The following is a 22,390-nucleotide window of genomic DNA, read 5'->3' on the forward strand; positions in this document are numbered from 1 at the left end:
TTCTAAATCCTTTACAATAATTTTAGTGGTTTAATGATGTTTTCAATAGGAGAAATTTCATCTAAAGAAACCACTTTCTTTGCTCATCCATGAGAAACAACTCGATTCACTGCAGTTTTATTTTAAGATGACAGCAGTTTAATCCCATCTTCTAATTCTAATTCTAATTAATTCTAATTCTAATTCTAATTAATTCTAATTCTAATTCTAATTCTCTTTCTCTCCCTACCACTTTTGCAGTTAGTTTCTCCACTGAAGCCCTAAGTTTCTCAAAGTCATCTGTAAGGGTTAGAATCAACATCTTCCAAATTTCTGTTAATGTTGGTATTTTGACCTCATCTCATGAATCATTAATGTTCTTTACTGCATCTAGGATAGTAAGTCCTTTCCAGAAGCTTTCCCATTTACTTCACCAAGATCAATTAAGAAATCACTCTCTATGGCAGCTATAATCTTGTGAAGTCAAATTATAACTTGATCCCTGAGCAAGTGCACTCTGAGAATGGGTAATGTGCTATGAGGCATGAAAACAACATTCATGTCCTTGTATATCCCCATCAGAGTGCTTGGGTGACCAGGTGCATTGTTAATGAGCAATAATATTTTGAGATAAATCTTTTTTTATCCTAAATAGTTGACTCAACAATGGTCTCAACAGTATGTGTGTATGCACACACGTATTTATATGATATATATATGATGTAATAAATATATATACAACTTGCATTACATTGTCTAAGAAGCCTCTGCACAGTGAAAGAAATAATAAATACAGCAAAATGACTCCTAATCATAGTGACAATATATGCCTACCATGTATGTGACAAGCAACTGATATACAAGATCTACAAAGAACTCTTAATAATCCAACAAGAAAATAAATAACCCAATCAAAAAATAGGCAGAAGAACTAAACAATCATTTCTCTGAAGACATACAGATAGCAAGCAAGCACAAGAAAAAATGTTTATCATCACTTATTATCAGGGAAATTTAAATCAAGATCACAATGAGATATCACCTCATACTGGTAAGAACAACCCATATCAAAAAGACCAGGAACAAGTCCTGGAAAAAATATATCTACACTGCTGGTGGGAATACAATCTAGTGCAGCTCCAGAAAGCAGTATGGATAATTTTCAAAATATTACAAATGGAGTAGCTCTTCTGCCTACTTGTGTTTAGTCTATGTAAGAATCCTTCATTCTTCTTCATCTTTCCCTAAGAAACCTGCTATTTAAATATTAAATAGATAGACATAATAGGTCTTCCATATATAATAAACCTGTTCTTTAAATATCATATATAGATACATAAATATATAGATATATATATAGATCTTCCATACCACCCAGAAACTCTATTCTTAGGCATCTACCCAAAAGAATTGAAAAATAATACTTTGAAAGGAAATTTACACTCCCATGTTCATTGCATCATTATTTACAATAGTCAAACTATGGAAACAACCTAATTTTCCCCAAAAAAGAAAAGTGGATCAAGAAGTTATGATAGATATACATAATGGGATATTACTCAATAGTCAAACAAAGAGAAAACTCATGGTAATTTGCTAATGGTACCATTAATATGTTGAATATATGGAAGCCAGACTTAGACACAGATAAAGATAAGCTTTAAAAGTAATCCTTGCAAGCTGACCATACAACTGAAGTATCCAGGAGTAGGAAGTGGGGGAGGAGTGAGAACAAAGAGGGAGGAAGCACAATGGACTATGGTGGTGGAGAATGGGCTGTTTTCAGAGTCACTATGTTGGCTATAACTGTGTGTGTATGGTGTGAGCAGAGGAGGGGAAATCCTATGTTTTCAAAATACCAACAATAATCTAAGCCAAGTTTATCTCAATTAAAAAAAAAGTCAGTAAGCCATGTTGTGAACACACATGCTGTCACCTCGGCTTACTTTTCCACTGATAAGAGTATAGGCAAAGTAATTTTCACACGATTCTTAAGCATGTTAGGTTTTGGGGAATGATAAAGGATGAATGCCTTCAATTTAGGAAGTGTATTAACTGTATTAAATGTATTAATCCCCAATAAGCAAATCAGTCTATAGCTTTTGAAGCTTTACATCTAAGCATGAGTTCTCTCTATCTATAAAAGTTCTATATAGCATCTTCTTCTAATTTGAAACTATTTCACCTACATTAAAAACCTGTTGTTTATATTAGTTACTATCAATAATCTTACCTAGATCTTACTTTGACTTCTGGATAATTGGCTTCAACTTCCACATCAGCACCTGAGGCTTTACCTTGCATTTTTATGTTATAGAGACTACTTCTTTTCTTAAACCTCAAACTTTAAACCTCACTGCACTAGCTTCAAACTATTCTTCTGTAGCTTCCTCAGCAATCTTATCCTCCATAGATAAGATTGATAATTAGGATTAAGCTCTGGATCAGGTTTGATTTTCTGGTATGTCCAATCTTCTTTCCACACCACTAAAACTTCCTCCATATCATCAAATAATCTGTTTTGCTTCAAATTATTCATTTTTTCACCAAAGTAACACTTTAAGAAGTTTTTCTGAAAGGACCTCTCCTACACTGCTGGTGGCAATGCAAACTAGTACAACCACTATGGAAAACTGTTTGGAGGTTCCTCAAACTGCTTAACATGGAGCTTCCCTACAACCCGGCAATTCCACTCCTAGGTATCTACCCCAAAGACACAAAAACACTGATTGAAAAAGATACCTGAACCCCCATGTTTATTGCTGCTTTATTTACAATTGGAAGCACATGGAGCAGCCCAAATGCCCAAAAGTAGATGACTGGATTAAAAAGATATGGTACATATATACAATGGAATATTACTCAGCAACCAAAAAAAAGAAACACATGTCTTTTTCAGGAACTAGAAAAGATCATGCTTAGTGAGATAAGCCAGAAAGATAAAGAAAAATAACGGATGGTTTCACTCATAGCAGGAGTATAATGGACCAGGCGAGAAAATAATAAGAATAATGAACAGCCATATACCAGAAACATTTTGTGGGGGTGGAGTGGGGAATGGGATCAAAAAAAAAATTACAAAATGAGGTAAAAATAAACTGTTATAAAATTTAAAAATAAATAAGTAAATAATTCATTTAGGCCCTCCCTGGCACAGCAGGCTAAAGCACAGCACCAAGAAGCTAAAGCCACTTGAGCGTGAGTTCGATCCCCATGCTGGAGGCATCCCACATGGCACAGCAGACCTCTCCTGACAGGCCTGCTGCTCCCCTCAGTAGTGTACTTCATTGATCTGCCTGTTCTGCTCCCCACTCTGTCTCTGTTGAATCCTCTCACTGCCCCCGCACCTCTGGCCTATCTCCCAGTTCTGTATGCATAAATAAATAAATCTTTTAAAATTTTCTCATTTATTAAAAGAAAATGCAATATATATACATATATGTATATTTTACAGTAACATATATACTGTATGAATGTATGTATCTATTTCATAAATGTCAATAATGTGTCACTGAAACTCTGGAAACCTAAACACCAAATTGATGACAGAGGGAAAAATGAAATGGAGGAGGTTTACTCTCTATGCATCTATTTGTATAATTAAAAAATAAAATAAATAAAAGTTTGTAAGAAGAACAAAAAAAAAGTTTTTCTGTTCACAAATTGATTAACCGTCTAGTATGTAAGGTCACCACTTTTTGGTTTAACGTGGGAGATGTTTTACTCTTCCTTGTATAATTAGATATAATTATAGGTTATTCATTAACTTAATTTAAATATTACTGCATCTCAGGGAATAAAGAGATGCAAGGAGGGTCAGAGTAAAGGGGAAATTATTATTTAATGGAGCAGTCAAAATGTACACATTTATTAATTTTGCTGTCTTCTATGGGCATGATTTGGGAGCACCAAAATAATTATAATAGAAACATTAAAGAACACTGATCAACGATTACTGTGAAGGTATAATAAAAACAAAAAAGTTTGAAATATTGGGAAATTGCCAATATGTGACTGAACTGAACACAAGATATTGGGAAAATATAATGCTATATAATGCTAAAACATTTGCTGGATGTAGGTTTGCCACAAACCTTCAATATATATACTATATATATGTCTATGTGTGTGTGTATGTATATATACATATACATATATATAATATATATACTATATGCAGTAAGTTGAGATGCAATAAAATAAATTACATCTGTACCATGTTTTGAATCATTTTTTCTGGTTATCTTAAAGATGAGGGAAATATAGCTCATTTTCCCTCTGCTTAAGTAATTTGGGGCCCAATATAAAATATTTCAACTAAATATTTTAAATATATTTTAATGTTAATTCCTTATACATTTAGCTCTAAAATATTTTGGTTCATTATTAAACAATGCCAAACACATAAAACCTGAAATTCAGCATATTAGCATCTCCTAATATATCTCCCTACCATCAAATTGTTTTCGACATGTAAACACTCTAGACAGTTGCTTTTTCCATTTGCTAACTAGAAAGTCTTATCTAATCACAGCTTTACAGAAATAATTTCTAACAGTCTTATCACACATTCTTTATAATTTAGTTTTGACAAGTAGGAAGAGTAGGAACATGATGGTAGGGTAAAGATGCTGGGCTTACTCCTCCATTTTCTTATGTGTATACTGCAGCAGAGCAAAGCCAATCCATATGAAGGAAAAATAGAGAATTACAACACACAATGGAAGTAACATCCAGAGAGATGAAACACAGTAAGTAATGAAGTAGGCCAAGCACATAGACTGGGTGATCAATGTAAGCTCTAGCATAAATCGCCACAAATCTCAGAGTAGAATGACAATGAGCACAGCACAGTAGACCCCAACAAGCCCCAGAAATGACTTGGATATACTCCTGCTGTGATAGGCCCATGAAGGCTCCAAAAAGACCTCAGACAGGTTCGGAAACAACTCTACCACAGTAGGGCCCCATGAGCCCTGTGATGGGAGTGGAAGCAACTCAGACCAAGAAGTCACTGGTAAACAGTGGCGCAAACCCTAACAAAAGTCACAGATTCTATGGACTCTGACACAGTTCTGGTCACCACTGGCTGTGGCTCTTGCTGCAGCAAAGATTGCTTAGAGAGATAGTTCTTTGGATAAAGGTAGGATAGATATCATGTGACAGCAGAGACCAGTGCCAACTTCAACAGGACTGGCATCAACTGAAATTCAGTCTGCATTTGACAAGTTCAAGGTGGACAGAGGAACATAAGGATGGTGGTCTGAAGTAGGGGACACTGGTGACAGGCCTATCACTCAGCCATAGGCCCTAGGAAAGGGGGGAGCAGAAGTTGTGCAGAGGTACAACATGACAGAGAAGAAAACCTTGCAGAGAATCTGAGGTGCTCTACATGGTATAGGTCCTGATAAAGGTGATAGCAGAGCAGACATTCTGATCTGGACACCCTCCTCCACCTGATGGGATTAATGCATACATTATGAGGCTCACTGATGGCATAGCAATTGCTCAGAATCTCATTACAAACCCCAGAGAAGATATATATCAGGGGTGCCAGAAACACATGAGACAACTTAAGCCTTACTCATCCATACCAGTATCTAGATCTCTTTGAGTCCTTCCTCCATGCTGCTGACTCAGTAACTACAAAGCAGAGCTGAGTATACACCATAGCCAACAATGTAAAAATGACTAATTACTAGTTAAAAAAACAAAATCACAGAACCACATGTGGGGAAAGTAAAATAATTTGGCTCCTACATTACTACCAAGCATATTTTTAAAACAATAATAACAATAATAATAAAATAAGGAGAGCTCAAATAACTAAATGGTCAAACAAAAATTTAACATGAAAATATGGACCCTCACCTTAAAGTGAGAAAAAATTCTCCATAATTGAAACACAAAATAGATGGGAGATTATATCTCTATATCAACTAGAGAGTTCAGAACACTATAATAGAGACCACAATGAGTAAAAACTCAGAAAGTAAGTCAAAGTAATGAAAGAGAATTCAGAAAGGCAAGTCAAAGAAATATCAGAGAACTTGAGAAAGCTAATAAAAAGTTACAACAAAAATCCAGGGGAAAAAATGTAATAAGTTTAAAAACAAAGAACAGAAAGTAAAAATTGAAATTCTAGAAAAGAAAATAACAGAAATTTAGGAGATGAATAGTTCAATTAATGAGATTAAAAGTCCCTGGTGGCGCAGCGGGTTAAAGCACAGCACTGAGAATCTGAAGCCACTTCCGCATGAGTTCGATTCCCGCCTGCCACCTGCCCTGGAGGAGACCACATGGCGAGCCAGACCTCTCCTGACCCGCCTGCTGCTTCCCTCAGCAGTGTACTTCGTCGATCTGCCTGTTCTGCTCCCCACTCTGTCTCTGGTGAAGCCTCTCACCGCCCCTGAGCCTCTGGCCTGTTCTAGGAGGGCCTGTCCTGGTGGTGCAATAAGGAAAAACTAAGCCCCTGCAGCCCCAATCTGGTCCCCACCCAGGGGGCTGACACACATGGCATGGACTTCTCTTGTCCCACTCACTACTCCCCTCAACAGTGTATTTCAGTCAATCCACCTGTTCTGTTCTCTACTCTGTCTCTGGTGAATCCCCTCTCACCCGTTCCCCCACCTATACCACTGGCTTGTACCCTATTTCTTTATGCAGAAATAAATATTAAAATATATATATATATATATATAATATATATATAGCTCCAGAGAAAGTTATGGAGGGAGAAGAGGTCAGAGAATTAAATCAGTGGTCCCACAGATTCTAATGCACTAAGAGTCCAGTTACAATAGGAGAAACAATATTAAAAGAAAAAAAGAAAGAAAGAAAAGTCAAATTCAAAAATATCTCAAATAATTAAGAAAATTAATGAGAGTATAATGAGTATCCCAGAAGGGAAAGAAAGAGAAAATGGAGAACAGAGCCTATTCAATGAAATAATAGAGGGAAATTCCCACACCCAGAGAAGAAATTCAACATACCAGTCCACAAAGCTAAAACACCAGGTTCCCTAAATACAATGAGACCTACAAACATTACATAATAGTGAAACAAGAACACCTGAAAATCAATCTATATAATTTACCATATCAACAGAAAGGAAAATAAAAACAATATTATTCTATCAACAGATGCCAAGAAAGGATTTCATTAAATTCAACATCCATTTATTATGAAAATGCTTGAAAAACTGGGGATGAATGGAACATATTTAACGTATTGTAATGAAGTCCATATATGACAAACATACAGCCAATATCATTCTCAAGGTTGTAAGAGTTTTTCCCCTAAGCTATGGTAAAGATAAGGAAGTCCACTCTTATGGCTACTATTCAACATAGTATTAGAAGACATAGCTAGTGCAATTGGGCAAAAAAGCTATACAAGAAATCCAAATTGAGAAAGAAGTAAAGTTATCAGTATTTGTAAGTGATACAATGATATGCAAAGAAAACCCTAAGGACTATAGAAGAAAAAAAAAAAACTAGTTGAGAAAATAAATCAACTCAGCAAAATGGCAGGCTATAAAATCAATAGACTAAATCAGTTCCCTCCAATATGCAGTCAATGAGCTAGAAAAGGAAGAAATCAAGAAATGATCATATTGACATTCACACCAGAAAAAAATTAAATACCTAGAAGGAAAACTAACAAAAGGAGTGAAAGACCTATACAAAAAAAAAAAAAAAACTGTAAGATATTTCTTAAATCAAAAGATATTCCCTTGTCATGGACTGGAAGAATCAACATTGCCAAAATGGTCATCCTACCCAAAGTAATATACAACTGCAGTGTAATCCCAATAAAAATTTCAATGGAATTCTTTAAAGACAAGAAAACTTTACTGAAATTCTCATGGAACCACAGAAAGCAAATAGCCAATGCAATCCTGACCAAAATAAATGATGATACCACCACCCACCCAGACTCAAACTATACTGTACATCCATAATAATTAAAACAACATGGCACTGGAACAAAATACAGCCATGATTACTAATGAAATAGAATTGAGAGCCCAAAATTAAACTCATGTGTTTATGGTAGGTAATCTATAATTAAGGAGCCAAGAGTATACTATGAAATAAAGGAAGTCTCTTCAATAAATGGTGTTGGGCAACCCAGACAGTCTCAGACAGAAAAATAAAACAAGACCTCTGTCTCACACCATAGACAAAAATCAACTGAAAAATAAATTAAAAGATGACCTCCCTGATGGTGAAAGGAGCTAAGTTTCAGCACCATAAAGCAATCACCAGCCCCCCCAAAAGGAATTTGATCCCACATTGTGCAGCTGACCTCTCCTATCTCACCCACTAATCCCCTCAGCAGATTTCAGTAGATCCACCTGTTCTGCTCCCCATTCTGCCTCTGGTAAATCCTCTCATCTCCCCCCACTCCTCTGTCCTACCCCCAGCTCTTGTTTGTATAAATAAAAAATATTTTAAAAAAAATTAGTTTCATGTAAGACAGTTTCATGTAAGACACTTAAAAGAAAACATAGGCAAAACACTCTACAACAGTGGCTTGGATGATATCTTAGAGACTCAACACCAAAAGGAATGAAAACAAAAGCAAAAGTAAACGAACGGAATTATATCAAACTAAAAAATAAATAACTTTTGTAAGTGGAAAAAATATTATCATTAAAACAAACATACACTCTACTGCACAGGGAAAAAAATTGTGCACCATATATTTGATATATTTGTACATACTCAGTATGTACGAACATATACAATTCAAAAAGATAAAATAACCAAATCAAAAAAGTGGTCAAGAAAGTCCTCTCATACTGATGGCCAGAACATGAAAAAAATGTTCAATGTATTTATCATCAAGAAAATACAAATAAAAGCAACAATAAGCTGCCACTTCACAACCATAAAAATGGTCCATATAAAAAAACATGAACAACAAATGTTTGTAAAATAGTAGAAAGGAACACTTTGTTAGTGGGAGGACAGACTAATTTATCCCTCTATAAAACAATATGGAGGTTGGTCAAAATATTGAAAATAAAAATAACATATTATCTAACTATTCCACTTCTAGGTATCTAACCAAAGAGTGAAAAAAAAAAAAAAAAACAATTCAAAGAGATATGTGCACTCTCGTATTTATTGCAGCACTACTGAAAATAGCCAAGTAATGGAAACAACCTAAGTGCCCAAAGACAAATGTAGTATATAAACACAATGGAATACTAATAAGCTATAAAAAGAGGGAAAATTGCGTTGCTATATGCAACAACATGGGTAGAGTGGAGGGAACTATGCAAAGTGAAATAAGACCAAAAAAAGACAAATGCTGATTGGTTTCACTCACATGAATATTAAGAAACAACCCAAAGGGATTAACAAAAGTAAACCAGAATACAAAATCAGAAATATGATTGCAGAATTGAGGCTACTAAAGGAAAGGGAGGATAGAGAGAACAAATGGGGGAGGGTCCCTTCTGGGTGAAGGACTGGGGGGCTTTGGTGGTGGGTGTGGTGGGGTGACATGCATCATGGATGTGTGAACCTATTCCACTGAATCCTATACAGTGTTGTAAGATAATGTTATCATTTAAAAACTTTTAACAATCTTTTAAAATTACATAAAAGTCAGTATTTTCTACCCCAACTAATAATAAACAGGAAAATATACTTTACACACATTTGTGGCGACGTGTGGCTGCCTTTCAGGTCATCTGCAGACAAGGTATCATTCAGAAGAACAAGGCTGGTATGCAAAGCTTCTGTCACCCTCCACAGCTGGCTCTCCTCCTCGAACTGTCTGCTGATAGCCTCAAGACCCCAGCCAACGCCTGCAAGCAGCATCTTTTGCCACCGATGAGCCACCTACACAAGGATAAATGAAAGTATTAATATTAACAGTAATAAATTAGAAATAGTAGTATTTAGTTGAGAACTATCAGCAGACCAGTTCATTTTTATGTTGTTGGCAGATTGATGTATTTGTTCAAAATTACATTGTAATTAAATTTCTACCCATACATTTTAAAGACAGCAAATTATGGCCCTCCCTGGTGGCACAACAGGTTAAAGCACATCACTGCAAACTAGCTCAGCCACTTCAGCATGAGTTTAATCCACCCAAAGGGGACCCATATTGCACAGCAGACCTCTCCCCGCCTCGCCCGCTGCTCCCCTCAGCAGTGTATTTTGTCAATCTGCCTGTTCTGCTCCCCATTCTGTCTCTGGTGAATCCTCTCACCACCCCTGCATCTCTGACCTATACCCCTGTTCTATTTGAATAAATAAATCTTTAAAAAGTAATAAAAAATAGGAGTCCCAGAAAGATGGCGGCAGAGTGAAGAAGCTGAGATCACTACATCCAAGCTCACACAGGAATATGAGACTAAAAACGGACCATAGACTTACATAAGTTTCAACCCAAATGAGGGCACCCTGGACTCGCTAGATGGAAGATAACTGAGGGAGACTCAGAGACTGTGGAGCTCCAATAGGGGAACCCCGATTTGGAGTGCTCAGGCACCCAGGCACTAGGAAGTACCTCAGACAGGAGACTTGCTGCTCTTTTGCCCACAAAAGCCCTGGAGGTAAAGAGACACAACTCAGCTTGATGAGTAGACCCAAGCTGCGGAGAAAGATTGCTTGGCATGAGTGCATAGAGCCCTGGAGGTGGGAAGTGAGAACTAGCTCCTGGGGCAGCTGAGAGGCTTGCAGCCCTTCTAGTGCTCCCTGCATTCCCCATCCCCAAAGCAGAAGTCTGGAGACTTGTGCGCCATTAAGGCACTGCCCTGCAAGGCAAACAGAGCAAACAGAAGGTAAACAAAACCGGGGGGGTTCCACTACAGGCCTAGCTGCAGGGAGACCTGCAATGCTTCTAATGCACCCCAACCCTCACCCCACCCCCATCCCATGGACACATCCAAGCATATAACGAACCTGGGACATTGGAAGACTACAAAGATCAATAGTGGGCAAGTGGAAGATACAGTGCTGCTACAACATGGGTGTGGTGCAGAAAGACTAGCTAGGGAGCTTTCCTTCTGGTACCCCTCCTTTTCCAGAGACCTATTTAAACAAGCTCAGTTCTGAAAACTAATTGATGCCACTAATTGAACCAAAAAAAATCACAAACCACACATACCTGAAATCGGGTGGCTACCAGAATTACCAGGATGAAACTGTCAGGGCCACCCACTGTGCTGGGGCCCCTAGATTGCAGGAGACCCTGGGTGGAAAGAAACCTCAAGAACTTCCTTACGAACCCAACTACATCAGATATATCATATTTTTAAAAAATACCCCAAAAAAGTAATAAAAAATAAAGACAGCAAATTGTAAGCATAGATGACTTCAACTTCATAAATGGATTCTTGTTTCTCCCTTTCCTTCTCCTGTATCCACTCCTGAAAGAGATCAACCTTGGCTTTATTTCTAAATGAGTAAAATATACATTAAAAACTAAACAGGTGGCCCTCCCTGGTGGCGCAGCGGGTTAAAGCACAGCACTGAGAATCTAAAGCTGCTTCCACATGAGTTCGATTCCCGCCTGCCCCGGAGGTCACCACATGGCGTGGCAGACCTCTCCTGACCCGCCCGCTGCTCCCCTCAGCAGTGTACTTCATAGATCTGCCTGTTCTGCTCCCCACTCTGTCTCTGGTGAAGCCTCTCGCCGCCCCTGAGCCTCTGGCCTGTACCCCAGTTCTGTATATACAAATAAATCTTTAAAAAAAAAAAAAAAAAAACTAAACAGGCATTCTCAGGTTAGTATAAGTATATCCATCTACTCTATTTTTTAAAATATATTTATTTATGTATACAGAATTGGGATATAGGCCAGAGAAACAGGAGGGTGGTGAGAGGATTCACCAGAGACAGTGGGGAGCAGAACAAGCAGATCAATGAAATACCCCTTCTGAGGGGAGCAGCAGGCGAGACAGGAGAGGTCTGCCACACCACTGGGTCATAGATTTGTAGATAATTAATCTGATTACAAATAATATTTTGATTTATTGTGGACATTACACCAAAATAATTGTTTATGCCCAACGTGCGCAATAACCTGATTTAACCATGAATTTAGATCACCCAAATATGCACAATGGGAAGGCATTCATCTGACATGTTGATATTGGTCAAGGCAATGCTGCTGTCCCTTGACCATTTTGTCCCAGATAAATTTAGTGCCACCAACAGACAAAGCACCTACATATTTTTTTTAATCAATGTTTACCCACTATTTGATATTTTAATTAAAAATACATAGTAAAGGCCCTCCCTGGTGGCACAGCAGGTTAAAGCACAGCACTGAGAATGTAAAGCCGCTTCCACATGAGTTCGATTCCCGCCTGCCCCGGAGGTGACCACATGGCTGGCAGACCTCTCCTGACCCGCCCGCTGCTCCCCTCAGCAGTGTACTTCGTCGATCTGCCTGTTCTACACTCTGTCTCTGGTGAAGCCTCTCGCCGCCCCTGAGCCTCTGGCCTGTACCCCAGTTCTGTATGCACAAATAAATAAATCTTTAAAAAAAATACATAGTAAAGAAAAAATTAAAGTTATATGGAGTCATTATAGAGAACAACAGATGTGAAAATGCGATACCCAGTACCGTAAATGGACACTTGGCCTCTCCTTACCCATCTCTGCAGATTCCCTGAAGAGCATAAAGCTGAATGTACACCCGAGCACTGCAGGCTTCCAAGGCTATCACAATTTCATCTGCACCACAGCAGCCCCTCCATGAAAATCCCTCCCCAGCTTGCTTTCTCATTGCTTCCCAGTAAATTATAGCTATTATCTAAACAGTGTTTCTCATCAAATCAAGGTGAAGAGAGAGGCCAGTGGGCACACAGTATGCCACAGGAGTGCCAAGTAGGAACACATCTGAAGCACGCTAGCCAGTCTCCTGCTGTAAATTCCCTGAGACAGTAATCACTCACTGTTCTTGGATTTGTCATATGCATCTTTAGCCCAAAGATGGAGTTTTGGGGGATGTTTGTACTGAGGCCTAATAAACAGAGACCACTAGAAGCACATGAGTGAGGCATTCGTAATGGAAGGTGGGGGCCTCTCTGGAAGGATGTAAAATCAAACAGCAGATGAACTGGCTCCAAGTGAATTCATCAGCTAAACAGAATGAATAAGTTATAGAGTTCTATTGTGCATCAGTGTATAATCAATGGATCTGTATTTTACATGTAAAATCTTTTTTCATGTAAAAGATTAAGTAGGTAGCTCTCATATTAAATGTTCTTTCCACAATTAGACGAATTAGTAAAAATAAGGTAAATAAAACTATGAAAGATGAAGGGGACAGGTGAACCATTTGGACACATTTAAACTACATGTGGCAGGGCACAGGTGAGCAGATGTGGGACAGCACCTGTTTGTAGAGTTTCAGCCAGCTGACAGCATGGACCAGGTAGTTTTTGACCTCTGACCACCTCGGGTGACAGCCTCCAGGGCGACCCTCTCTGTCCACTTTGCCATCAGAGCTGTGGGACAATGCTGAACACACCATCTGTTCCAATGAACTCTCTGTGGGTATCTGGCAGTGTGAAAAATATTTGCAAGTCAAGCTTTATTTTATTAGAATATTTCTTTCCTAGGAAAAATACCAAGATATTGCCAAAGTTAAAAGTCTGACATTTGCTCAATTGAGAAAGTAATAGGTTGATGCCTTGAGCAGAGGTTTTGCAGTTAAAGAATACACTTATGGTTTTCAGGATAATCCACAGGTACTGAGAATAGCATTTTCTTCAGGTTGAGCATGTAGGGATGATATCAAATATTGTTCATCTTCACTCTCCATCCAAAAGCAAGCATGAGATAGACCTGTTAATTTGGTAGCATCTACTAACAAATTTGTTTTGTCAGAAACATTTTATTTTCTAATTATCAATGAGAGATGTAGTTGGAAGGATTCGAATTAGAGTTCTGGGTCAGAAATTGTTTAACATTTTGGAAGCAAATCTCCTTTCTTTCTGCAAATGAACTGACATACTCAAGACTGCTATAAAAATATTGATTCTTGAATTTGGGTTAGAAAAAAAATATTCTCACATTACATAATTTGATGATAATTGTGGTGTTATCTTCAAGAAGTTCTATTACAGGCAATGATAAAAAAGCATTAAAGCTCCATTTTTGCCCTTTGTAATTTCTTTTGTGATTCATATTAAGAAGATTCACTGGTAACTATGAAGCCACAAAGTCTCAGAATCCCTCATAGGTTTTGTTCTGCTTCATTTATTCTTTATTAGTAAAAGAGTCAACAGGTAACATATATGTGTGTTAGAGAAGTGACACTGCTCTCAGTATGCACATCCTGATGAACATCCTCAGGTCCCTGCGATTTGCTCATCACAGAAAGCGGAGGTGGGCTCTGGAGGTGGGGGTGAGGCCATTAGCATTCCATGGAGTGTGAGATGGGACATGTTTCTATATGAGAAATGGAGAATGGAGGAAAGAAATGCTGCTTTTTTCCAGGGAAACACACACAGAAGTCTCAGACAGGCAGAAGAGTGGCAGGTAGTGGAGTCAATAGTTGTTGGGAATCCACACTGATGCCAACTAGCAAAGGTTGCCACTATTCTTATCAAAAAGTTGGTATAATTTTGTTAACCATCCACAATTGAAGTTGTGATTGCCATATTTTTTTTCCTGGGTGCTGTTTTTGATGTGACATAAATCATCATTTGGCTGGCTTTTATCTAAGTTTCTTCCATATTTATGACCTTTATTTCACATTATTTTAGAACACAATTTATTTTGGAAACTGGGGTTCAAATCCAGTAAGTCAACCCAATCTCTAAGATGCACTCTGTCCCTCTGTCCCCCACTGAAAACATATCTACCTGGAAAGCAGTCTTTTTTAGCCACCAAAACCCTCTATGGACCAAAATCCACCACCAGCAAACAACTTTTCTTCTAAACCTCACCCCTTCATCTGACCTAATTTCTTACCCTGCTAATGCCCAGAAAAATAATAAAATATTCTATTGCTTTTAAGCTACCTTTGAAGTTGTAATGGACAGACAAGGTAAGAGAAAGGGACACGTCCAGAAAAATCCAGATATAGTGAAGACCCAACATATCCTAGAAGTTCAGAGGTAACATCATGTCCTAAGAGTTCAGGATGGACTCAGCTGTTTAAGACAGTAGTATTTTTTATTCTAAGAATATTTTATTCTAAGACTAGGTTGTACTTAATTAATTTCCTCATACTAGACAGTTAGGTGATTTACAATATCAATCAGTATAAAAATCAATGCAATAGTACTCACAGAGATCATCACAAAGCAAGATATATTTACCTCATGTAGTTGAGTTGAATAATTCAGGACTTGTTCTGCACGTAGGTCATCAAAGCCAAACTGGGATTTTAGATCAGCCTGGACAGTCTGTGGATCCCACACCATATCGTGCAGGGACTGGATATACCCTGATTCTGCAAGACAATCAATTTCAGTTGTTTCAACACAGTGATATATCTAAAGTAGTTCAGAAGATGATGTTTTCTTTATTTCTAAAGTAAAAAAAGACCAACTGCAATTTGGACTATCAAACAGGAAAAGCAAACTGAAGGTAAAGCTTGATATATAAGAGAACACAGGAAAGTAGCCCACAGTCCAAAGCATAAATGATAAATGAGTGCAAAAGTTTTGGAGGAGAATATGACAACATATCTCAAGGCCTTTATGAAATTCAAATAATCAAACCCAATAATTTGACTTCAAAATGTCACATGCAAAATAGAGAGAAACCAAGTACAGGGTCAGACACAACTTTTAAACCAACCCTCCAAAACTGGCCACAGAACTGAGACTTTCAGAGAAGGGTGAGGGTGGGAGGGGTGAGAACAGAAAGAGGCGAGGGCACCCTGAACTGTGGTGGGGCACTACGGTGCATTGGTGGTAAGTGTGCTATGGTGAATTGAATCTGACCGGGAAGATCCTGCATTACCAAACACTGACAGCAGTGTAAAAGACTGGTACATCAGTAAAATATGTTTTGATTTATTAAATTCGTTTTGATTTATTATATATCTATTTACACTATTGCTCATTTTAAAGCAATGTTTGATTCCCTCCTTCTCCAATTTGCCCATGCATCATTTTTTTAGGAAAAAAAAAATTCAGATAGGCCCTCCTGGTGGCGCAGAGGGTGAAAGCACAGCACTAAGAAGCTAAAGCCACTACTTCCGCATGAGTTCGATTCCCTCCTGCTGGGGAGGTGACCACATGGTATGGCAGACCTCTCCTGACCCGCCTGCTGCTCCCCTCAGCAGTGTACTTCATAGATCTGCCTGTTCTGCTCCCCACTCTGTCTCTGGTGAAGCCTCTCGCCGCCCCTGAGCCTCTGACCTGTATCCCAGTACTGTATGAACAAATAAATAAATCTTTAAAAAAAATTTCAGATAATGTGAAGCAAAAGTAATATGCAGGATGTTATTACATTGATTTCATACTGATTAATATTGTAAATCACCTAACTGTCTAGCATGAGGAAAATAATTAATTACAATCTAGTCTTAGAATAAAATACTACAGTCTTTAAAATCATATTTCTAAAAATTTTTTAAAGTAAAAAATGTTTCAATTAAGAGTGTTAATAAAGGTATAAAACCCATAAGCCACCTCATAAGCTAAAAATAAACCAGTAATGTTATCTAGAAGTGGTAAGCACAAACCTAAGTCCAAGACTACCAGTCTGACAAAATCATGAGTGAATATGGTCTAGCAACTGTAGACATAAAACATAAATTTCACAGTGAAACTTCACCTGAAAACCTGTCAATTAGAACATTTCAAATAGGTACCTAGTGATAATAGCTTTCTGTTGACTGCCTACATGTGTTAAACTTATTTACACACATGGTCTAATGGTATTTTGAGTCATTGCTTTATGTCCGTGAGAAAGACACAATCCTACCATTTATAAAACAGAGCCCAGTCAAGAGAACTTTGGAAAGATACTAAAGATTGGAGTAAATGCAGGAGTTTAAGACTCCTCACTAAGTGTTGATATAGGGGTAAGGGGAGGGGGGTGCCAAAGAAGACTAGCTGTGAAATTAAAATTTGCATTTATTGTGTGTTGAAGAGGTACCAGAATGCACATGAGGCAGTTCCATCCCAGGATTTTGTGAGTCCACAAATATTACCACAGATGGGTACAGAAGTTATCTCATTTTGAAAGAAGGAAGTAGACACTTTAAATAAATACATTTCATTTACCTTACAATTTGAAATAATTGCTGCTAAAATGTAATTAAAGTAAGCTGTTTTCTATCAAATTGCTGATGAGTCAGAGCCAAGAGAGACTTTTGTAAAAACATTTATTTAAAAGCAAGAAGCACTGATCATGCTTCTAGATTAAGTTATAATGCAAATCCAGCAAATATGATATCCAAACCTGATTTACAAATACTAAGCTCTACTGTTCTCAAAATACAGAATAGAATAGAATGTAGAATAGAATTATTCATAGTGTTCCAGAAAGGAGCAGAGGTTGATTATAATGGATAAAAAATTATAATAAAATAATTCCAAAAACTGAAAGTCAAATTGGTTTCTGAAATTCATTGCTACATGACAGAGTTCAGCATATGTGGATTGACAATTTCAGGGCATACTATGAATAGATCATCAGCCCAAAACCACTGACAAGGTCTATCCTTTCCTTTTACACAGTGATTGCCACATTAGGCAAAAGATATTTTTGGAGATTTGAGATGTAAGTGATAAAAAATGTAAGGAAAAAGTTTACTTGCTTTTAAATAAATGTTTTTACAAAAGTCTCCCTTGGCTCTGACTCATCAGCAATTTGATAGAAAATAGCTTACTTTAATTACATTTTAGCAGCAATTATTTCAAATTGTAATGTAAATGAAATGTATTTATTTAATGATGTACAAAAATGTGAGCTTCCTAATAAGTTTATTAAAACCAAAGTCACTGGAATGATTTTAATGAGACTGTTATATGCCTCCTAGACTTTGTTCTGAGTATAAAAAATAATGTTCTACTTGTAATTAAACTGAGGGAAAACACGTTAAACATGAATGATCTATATTCTCTTTCTCAGTGTCTTGGAGTCTTCCCTATGCTGAGTCATCAGCAGCAGGAAAAATTTAGGATTGTGCTTGAAGTGCTACCCTTGAAGACACCATATTCGTTAGTCCATGGAGCAAGAAAATTCTGGAAGTGGTGACAGAATTTCTGTGTTAGAAAATACTTAAGTAAATCAGGATGCCAAGACCTCAAGAATTATGATTCTGAAGTCTGAACCACAGAGACTTTTCTTTCTCCACTCTACCCTATTCAAATGCCCTGAGACGATCTTTCTACTATGCAGACCTTATTCTTGTACTTAAGTATGATCTGACTTGGGTTTTCTATCTGTGTTATCTGTTCTCAACATTTACTTTACTCCAGACACACTGAGTTTGCAACACATAGATTTAACAAGCAGCAGAATCTCACACACACTGTCCTTCTTCTTGCCAGTTCTTCCCCATTCACTGACAAGCTCTAACTAACCTTTCAAAACTTTACTTTGAAATTTTTCCTAAGATTCAAAATTTCTACTCTATAACCTTTATTTTTTCATTAGCAAAACATTTCTCTCCTTCACTAAAGATGACTCCCAGAAGAACAAGTACCATCTCTTATTCAGTTTCTGGACTGCAGTGCATATGACACATAGAATTCACTCAATATATACTTGTTAAAAGAGAATAACTGAATGAATGGGTTACTCATTCATGGGTTGGTGTATAGTGGGTTGTGTGAATACATTAATAGATACATAGGATGAGTGCATAGAAGGATACATAGGTGGATGGGAAAATGGATGAATTCTAACTCCAATATTCTTTCCCTGTATTCCTATAACAGAAAGAGAAAAAGGAAAAGAAAAGAAGAAAAGAAGTAAAAGCAAATTTGGGAGACTAATTAAAGCTCAAGAAATAATATCACTGATGAGGCAGAGCCAAGACACAATGAAATATCTTTTACATACAATCCACTCCTCCAAATACTACAAAAAAGCAACTATATCTGCAAATATATCTCACCAGCTCATCATCAGCATCCAGCATTGACCCCTGAATCTTTCTCTCTGGGGTGGTCCATTGTATTGGAGCAGTGACAGGAAGGGGGAGTGCTAGAAATAGTGTATGTAGGCTTTTGTGGCAGATGAACAAATATTGGGAGGCCATATAAGTTTTGTAGTGTCCAGATTGGCACAGGGACTTCTGCAGTAAGTGGGAAATAATACATGAAATCTTGACATCTTGACTGAGCTCTGGGACAGACTGATAATTCCTGGAGCATTTTAATATATGCAATAACATGCCCTGAGGATGGAGGGAATTCTGTTGTGAATTAAGGAGCCTTGTGATACAGGACCTAGAAAGTATCAGAGCATCTTAATCTGATCACAAAGAAATAGCTATACAGGCTACCAAATCCTGATTTTTCTCCTTTAAAAAAAAAACTGTGGGTTCTAGTTCCAGAACTCCTCTTTCCTACCATGTTGGTAAACAAGGAAGACCTCAAAGCTAGAGCCACAATGCACTTACAACAAAAGGCATGTGAAAGAAATCGCAACAACTCAGAGTACACAATACAGAAAAAGATAATTGAGCTGAATCCAAGCTTTATGACTCAGACACAGAAGAATTAAAGACAATGAATTTAAAAGCACAATCATGAAGATACCCAATGAAGATTGAGATTCTTGATTTCCTGATTAAACACAGAGACAGATTCAGGACATCAGGAAATATATCCAGGGTGAAAAAAAAATGTATTGTTCATCAAAGAAATTGAAGCTATTAAAAAGCAAACAAAAAAGGCCCTCCCTGGTGGCTCAGCGGGTTAAAGCACTGCACTACAAAGCTTAAGCCACTTCCTCATGAGTTTGATTCCCGCCTGCCCTGAAGGAGTCCACATGGCGCGGCAGACCTCTCCTGACCCTCCCGCTGCTCCCCTCAGCAGTGTACTTCGTCGATCTGCCTGTTCTGCTCTCCACTCTGTCTCTGGTGAATCCTCTCACCCTCCACATCTCTGGCCTGTACCCCAGTTCTATATGAATAAATAAATAAAAATCTTTAAAAAAAAAAGCAAACAAACAAATCACTCCTTGCTGGTGCAATGGTCTAAAGCACAGCACTGAGAAGCTAGCCAAAGCCAAAGTTTGATCCCTGCCCAGGAGATAATCCACATGGCATATCAGACCTCTCCTGTCTCTCCTGCTACTCTGCTCAGCAATGTATTTCATCAATCTCCCTGTTCTGCTCCCCACTCTGTCACTGGCTAATCCTCTCTTCACCTCTGAACCTCTGGTTGTACCCCAGTTCTGTATGCATAAATAAGTAAATCTTAAAAAAAAAAGTAAACAAATAATAAATGCAATAAAAGAATTGAAGAATCCATGCAAAGCTTCTAAGCAGATTTAATCTTGAAGTCCAGATTGGCACAGGGACTTCTGCAGTATTGGAAATATACAATAAAAACATACAATTAATGCAAGTGGAAGAGAAGTGACAAATAAGATTTATTGAAAGTCAAAACCAAGGCAAATTATTAAAAGAAAAAGTAAAATATCTATTTGCAGATGATATGATAATTTACATGGAAAACCCTAAAGACTGCATAGAAAAACTAATCAAAACAATTAACCAGTTTAGTAATATAGCAGGATATAAAATCAACACACAAAAGTCAGTCACCTTCATTTTAAATTTAATTTTAAAAATCCCCTTTACAATAGAAACAAACAAAAAAATAGGTTGGGAATAAACCTAGCAAAAGAGGTAAAAGACCTATACAAAGAAAGTGGTAAAACACTGCTAAAGAAATACAAGAAGACACAAAGAAATGGAAAGACATCCTATGCTCATGGATTGAAAAATTAACAGCATCAAAATGGGCATCTTATCAAATGTGATATACAGATTTAATGTTATTCTAATAAGTAATCTCACTGACATTCTTCAAAGAAATGGAACAAACATTGGTGAGATTTACATGGAACCACAAAAAAACCTCAACTAGCTAAAACTCTCCTGACTAAAACTAAAGAGAATGGAGGCATCACACTCCCAGACTCCAAGCTATAATACAAAGCCATAATAATCAAAACTGCATGGTACTGGAACAAGAATAGACATACAGACCAGTGGATTCAAATAGAAATCCCAGATATAAACCCACATATTTATGGGCAATTAATATTTGACAAAGGAGCAAAAATATGCAATAGAACAAAGAAAGTTTACTCAACAAATGGTGCTGCGTAATGTAGGCTGCTGTGTGAAAAAAATAAATAAATAATCAAATAAAGCTACATTACTACCTTGCACCATGCACAAAAACCAACTCAAAATGGGTTAAAGAACCTGATATAATACCTGAAACCATAACATATCTAGAAAATAAAGTAGGCTAAACACTACACAACATACACCTCAGTGATATCTTTAAAGATATATCACCCAAACCAAGGATAATGAAGGAAGGAAAGGATAAACATTTGAAATAAATAAAGTTAAAGAGATTCTGTACAGCAAAAGAGACATTACACAAAACAAAGAGACAACCCACTGACTGGAAGAATATTTTTGCACACAATATTGACAAAGAACTGATCACACAGATAAAAAAGCTGATGAAACTTAAAAAAAAAATTAAAATGAACAACCCCATCAAAAAATGGGCAGAAGAGATAAAAAGACATTTATCCAAAGAGAAAATGCAGGCGGTCAATAGGCATATGAAAAATATGTTCAACATCACTTGTTATAAACCACAATGAGTTACTAGCTTACACCAGTGAGAATGTCACAAATTAAAACAACTGGTAACAGCAAATGTTGGCAAGGATGTGGAGAAAAAGGAACTTTCCTACCCTGACGATAGGAATGCAAACTATACAACCACTGTGGAAAGCTGTTTGGAGCTTTATCAAACTGTTAAATATGGAGCTTCAATATGATCCAGCAATCCCATACCTAGGTATCTACCCAAAGGACACTGCAACATTTTTTCACAAGGACACCTGAACCCCCATATTTATACAATACAGAAGACATGGAATCATCCCAAATACCCAAAAATAGGTGACTGGACTAAAAAGAGGTACATATACACAATGGAATAGTACTCAGCAATCAAAGATAAAATCATGCCTTTTGCAGCAACATAGATGGAACTGGAAGGGATCATGCTTAGAGGAATAAAACAGAAAGAAAAGGAAAATACTAGATGGTTTCACTCATCGCAGGAGCATAAGGGACCAGGGGGAAAAAAACGATTGTTGGCCCTCCCTGGTGGCGCAGCGGGTTGAAGCACAGCACTGAGAATCTGAAGCCACTTCCGCATGAGTTCGATTCCCGCCTGCCGCCTGCCCCGGAGGAG

At 37.4% G+C, this 22,390-nt stretch overlaps 1 protein-coding gene across 1 annotated transcript in view; it reads right to left on the reverse strand.

Annotated features, from left to right (window-relative positions):
* Nucleotides 1–22,390, reverse strand: part of ABCA13 (ATP-binding cassette, sub-family A (ABC1), member 13) — a 436,597-nt gene that overhangs the window by 364,792 nt on the left and 49,415 nt on the right. Inside the window, exons 8-10 of the mRNA XM_004676530.2 lie at nt 15,284–15,417; nt 13,351–13,515; nt 9,652–9,836 (exon numbers count right to left, since the gene is read on the reverse strand). Of these exons, the coding sequence (XP_004676587.1) occupies nt 9,652–9,836; nt 13,351–13,515; nt 15,284–15,417 (484 nt within the window). The remainder of the gene's footprint in view (nt 1–9,651; nt 9,837–13,350; nt 13,516–15,283; nt 15,418–22,390) is intronic.

The sequence above is a fragment of the Condylura cristata genome, unplaced genomic scaffold (assembly GCF_000260355.1).
Source record: "Condylura cristata isolate star-nosed mole 26May11 unplaced genomic scaffold, ConCri1.0 scaffold00004, whole genome shotgun sequence".
In the NCBI taxonomy this organism is placed as follows: Eukaryota; Metazoa; Chordata; class Mammalia; order Eulipotyphla; family Talpidae; genus Condylura; species Condylura cristata.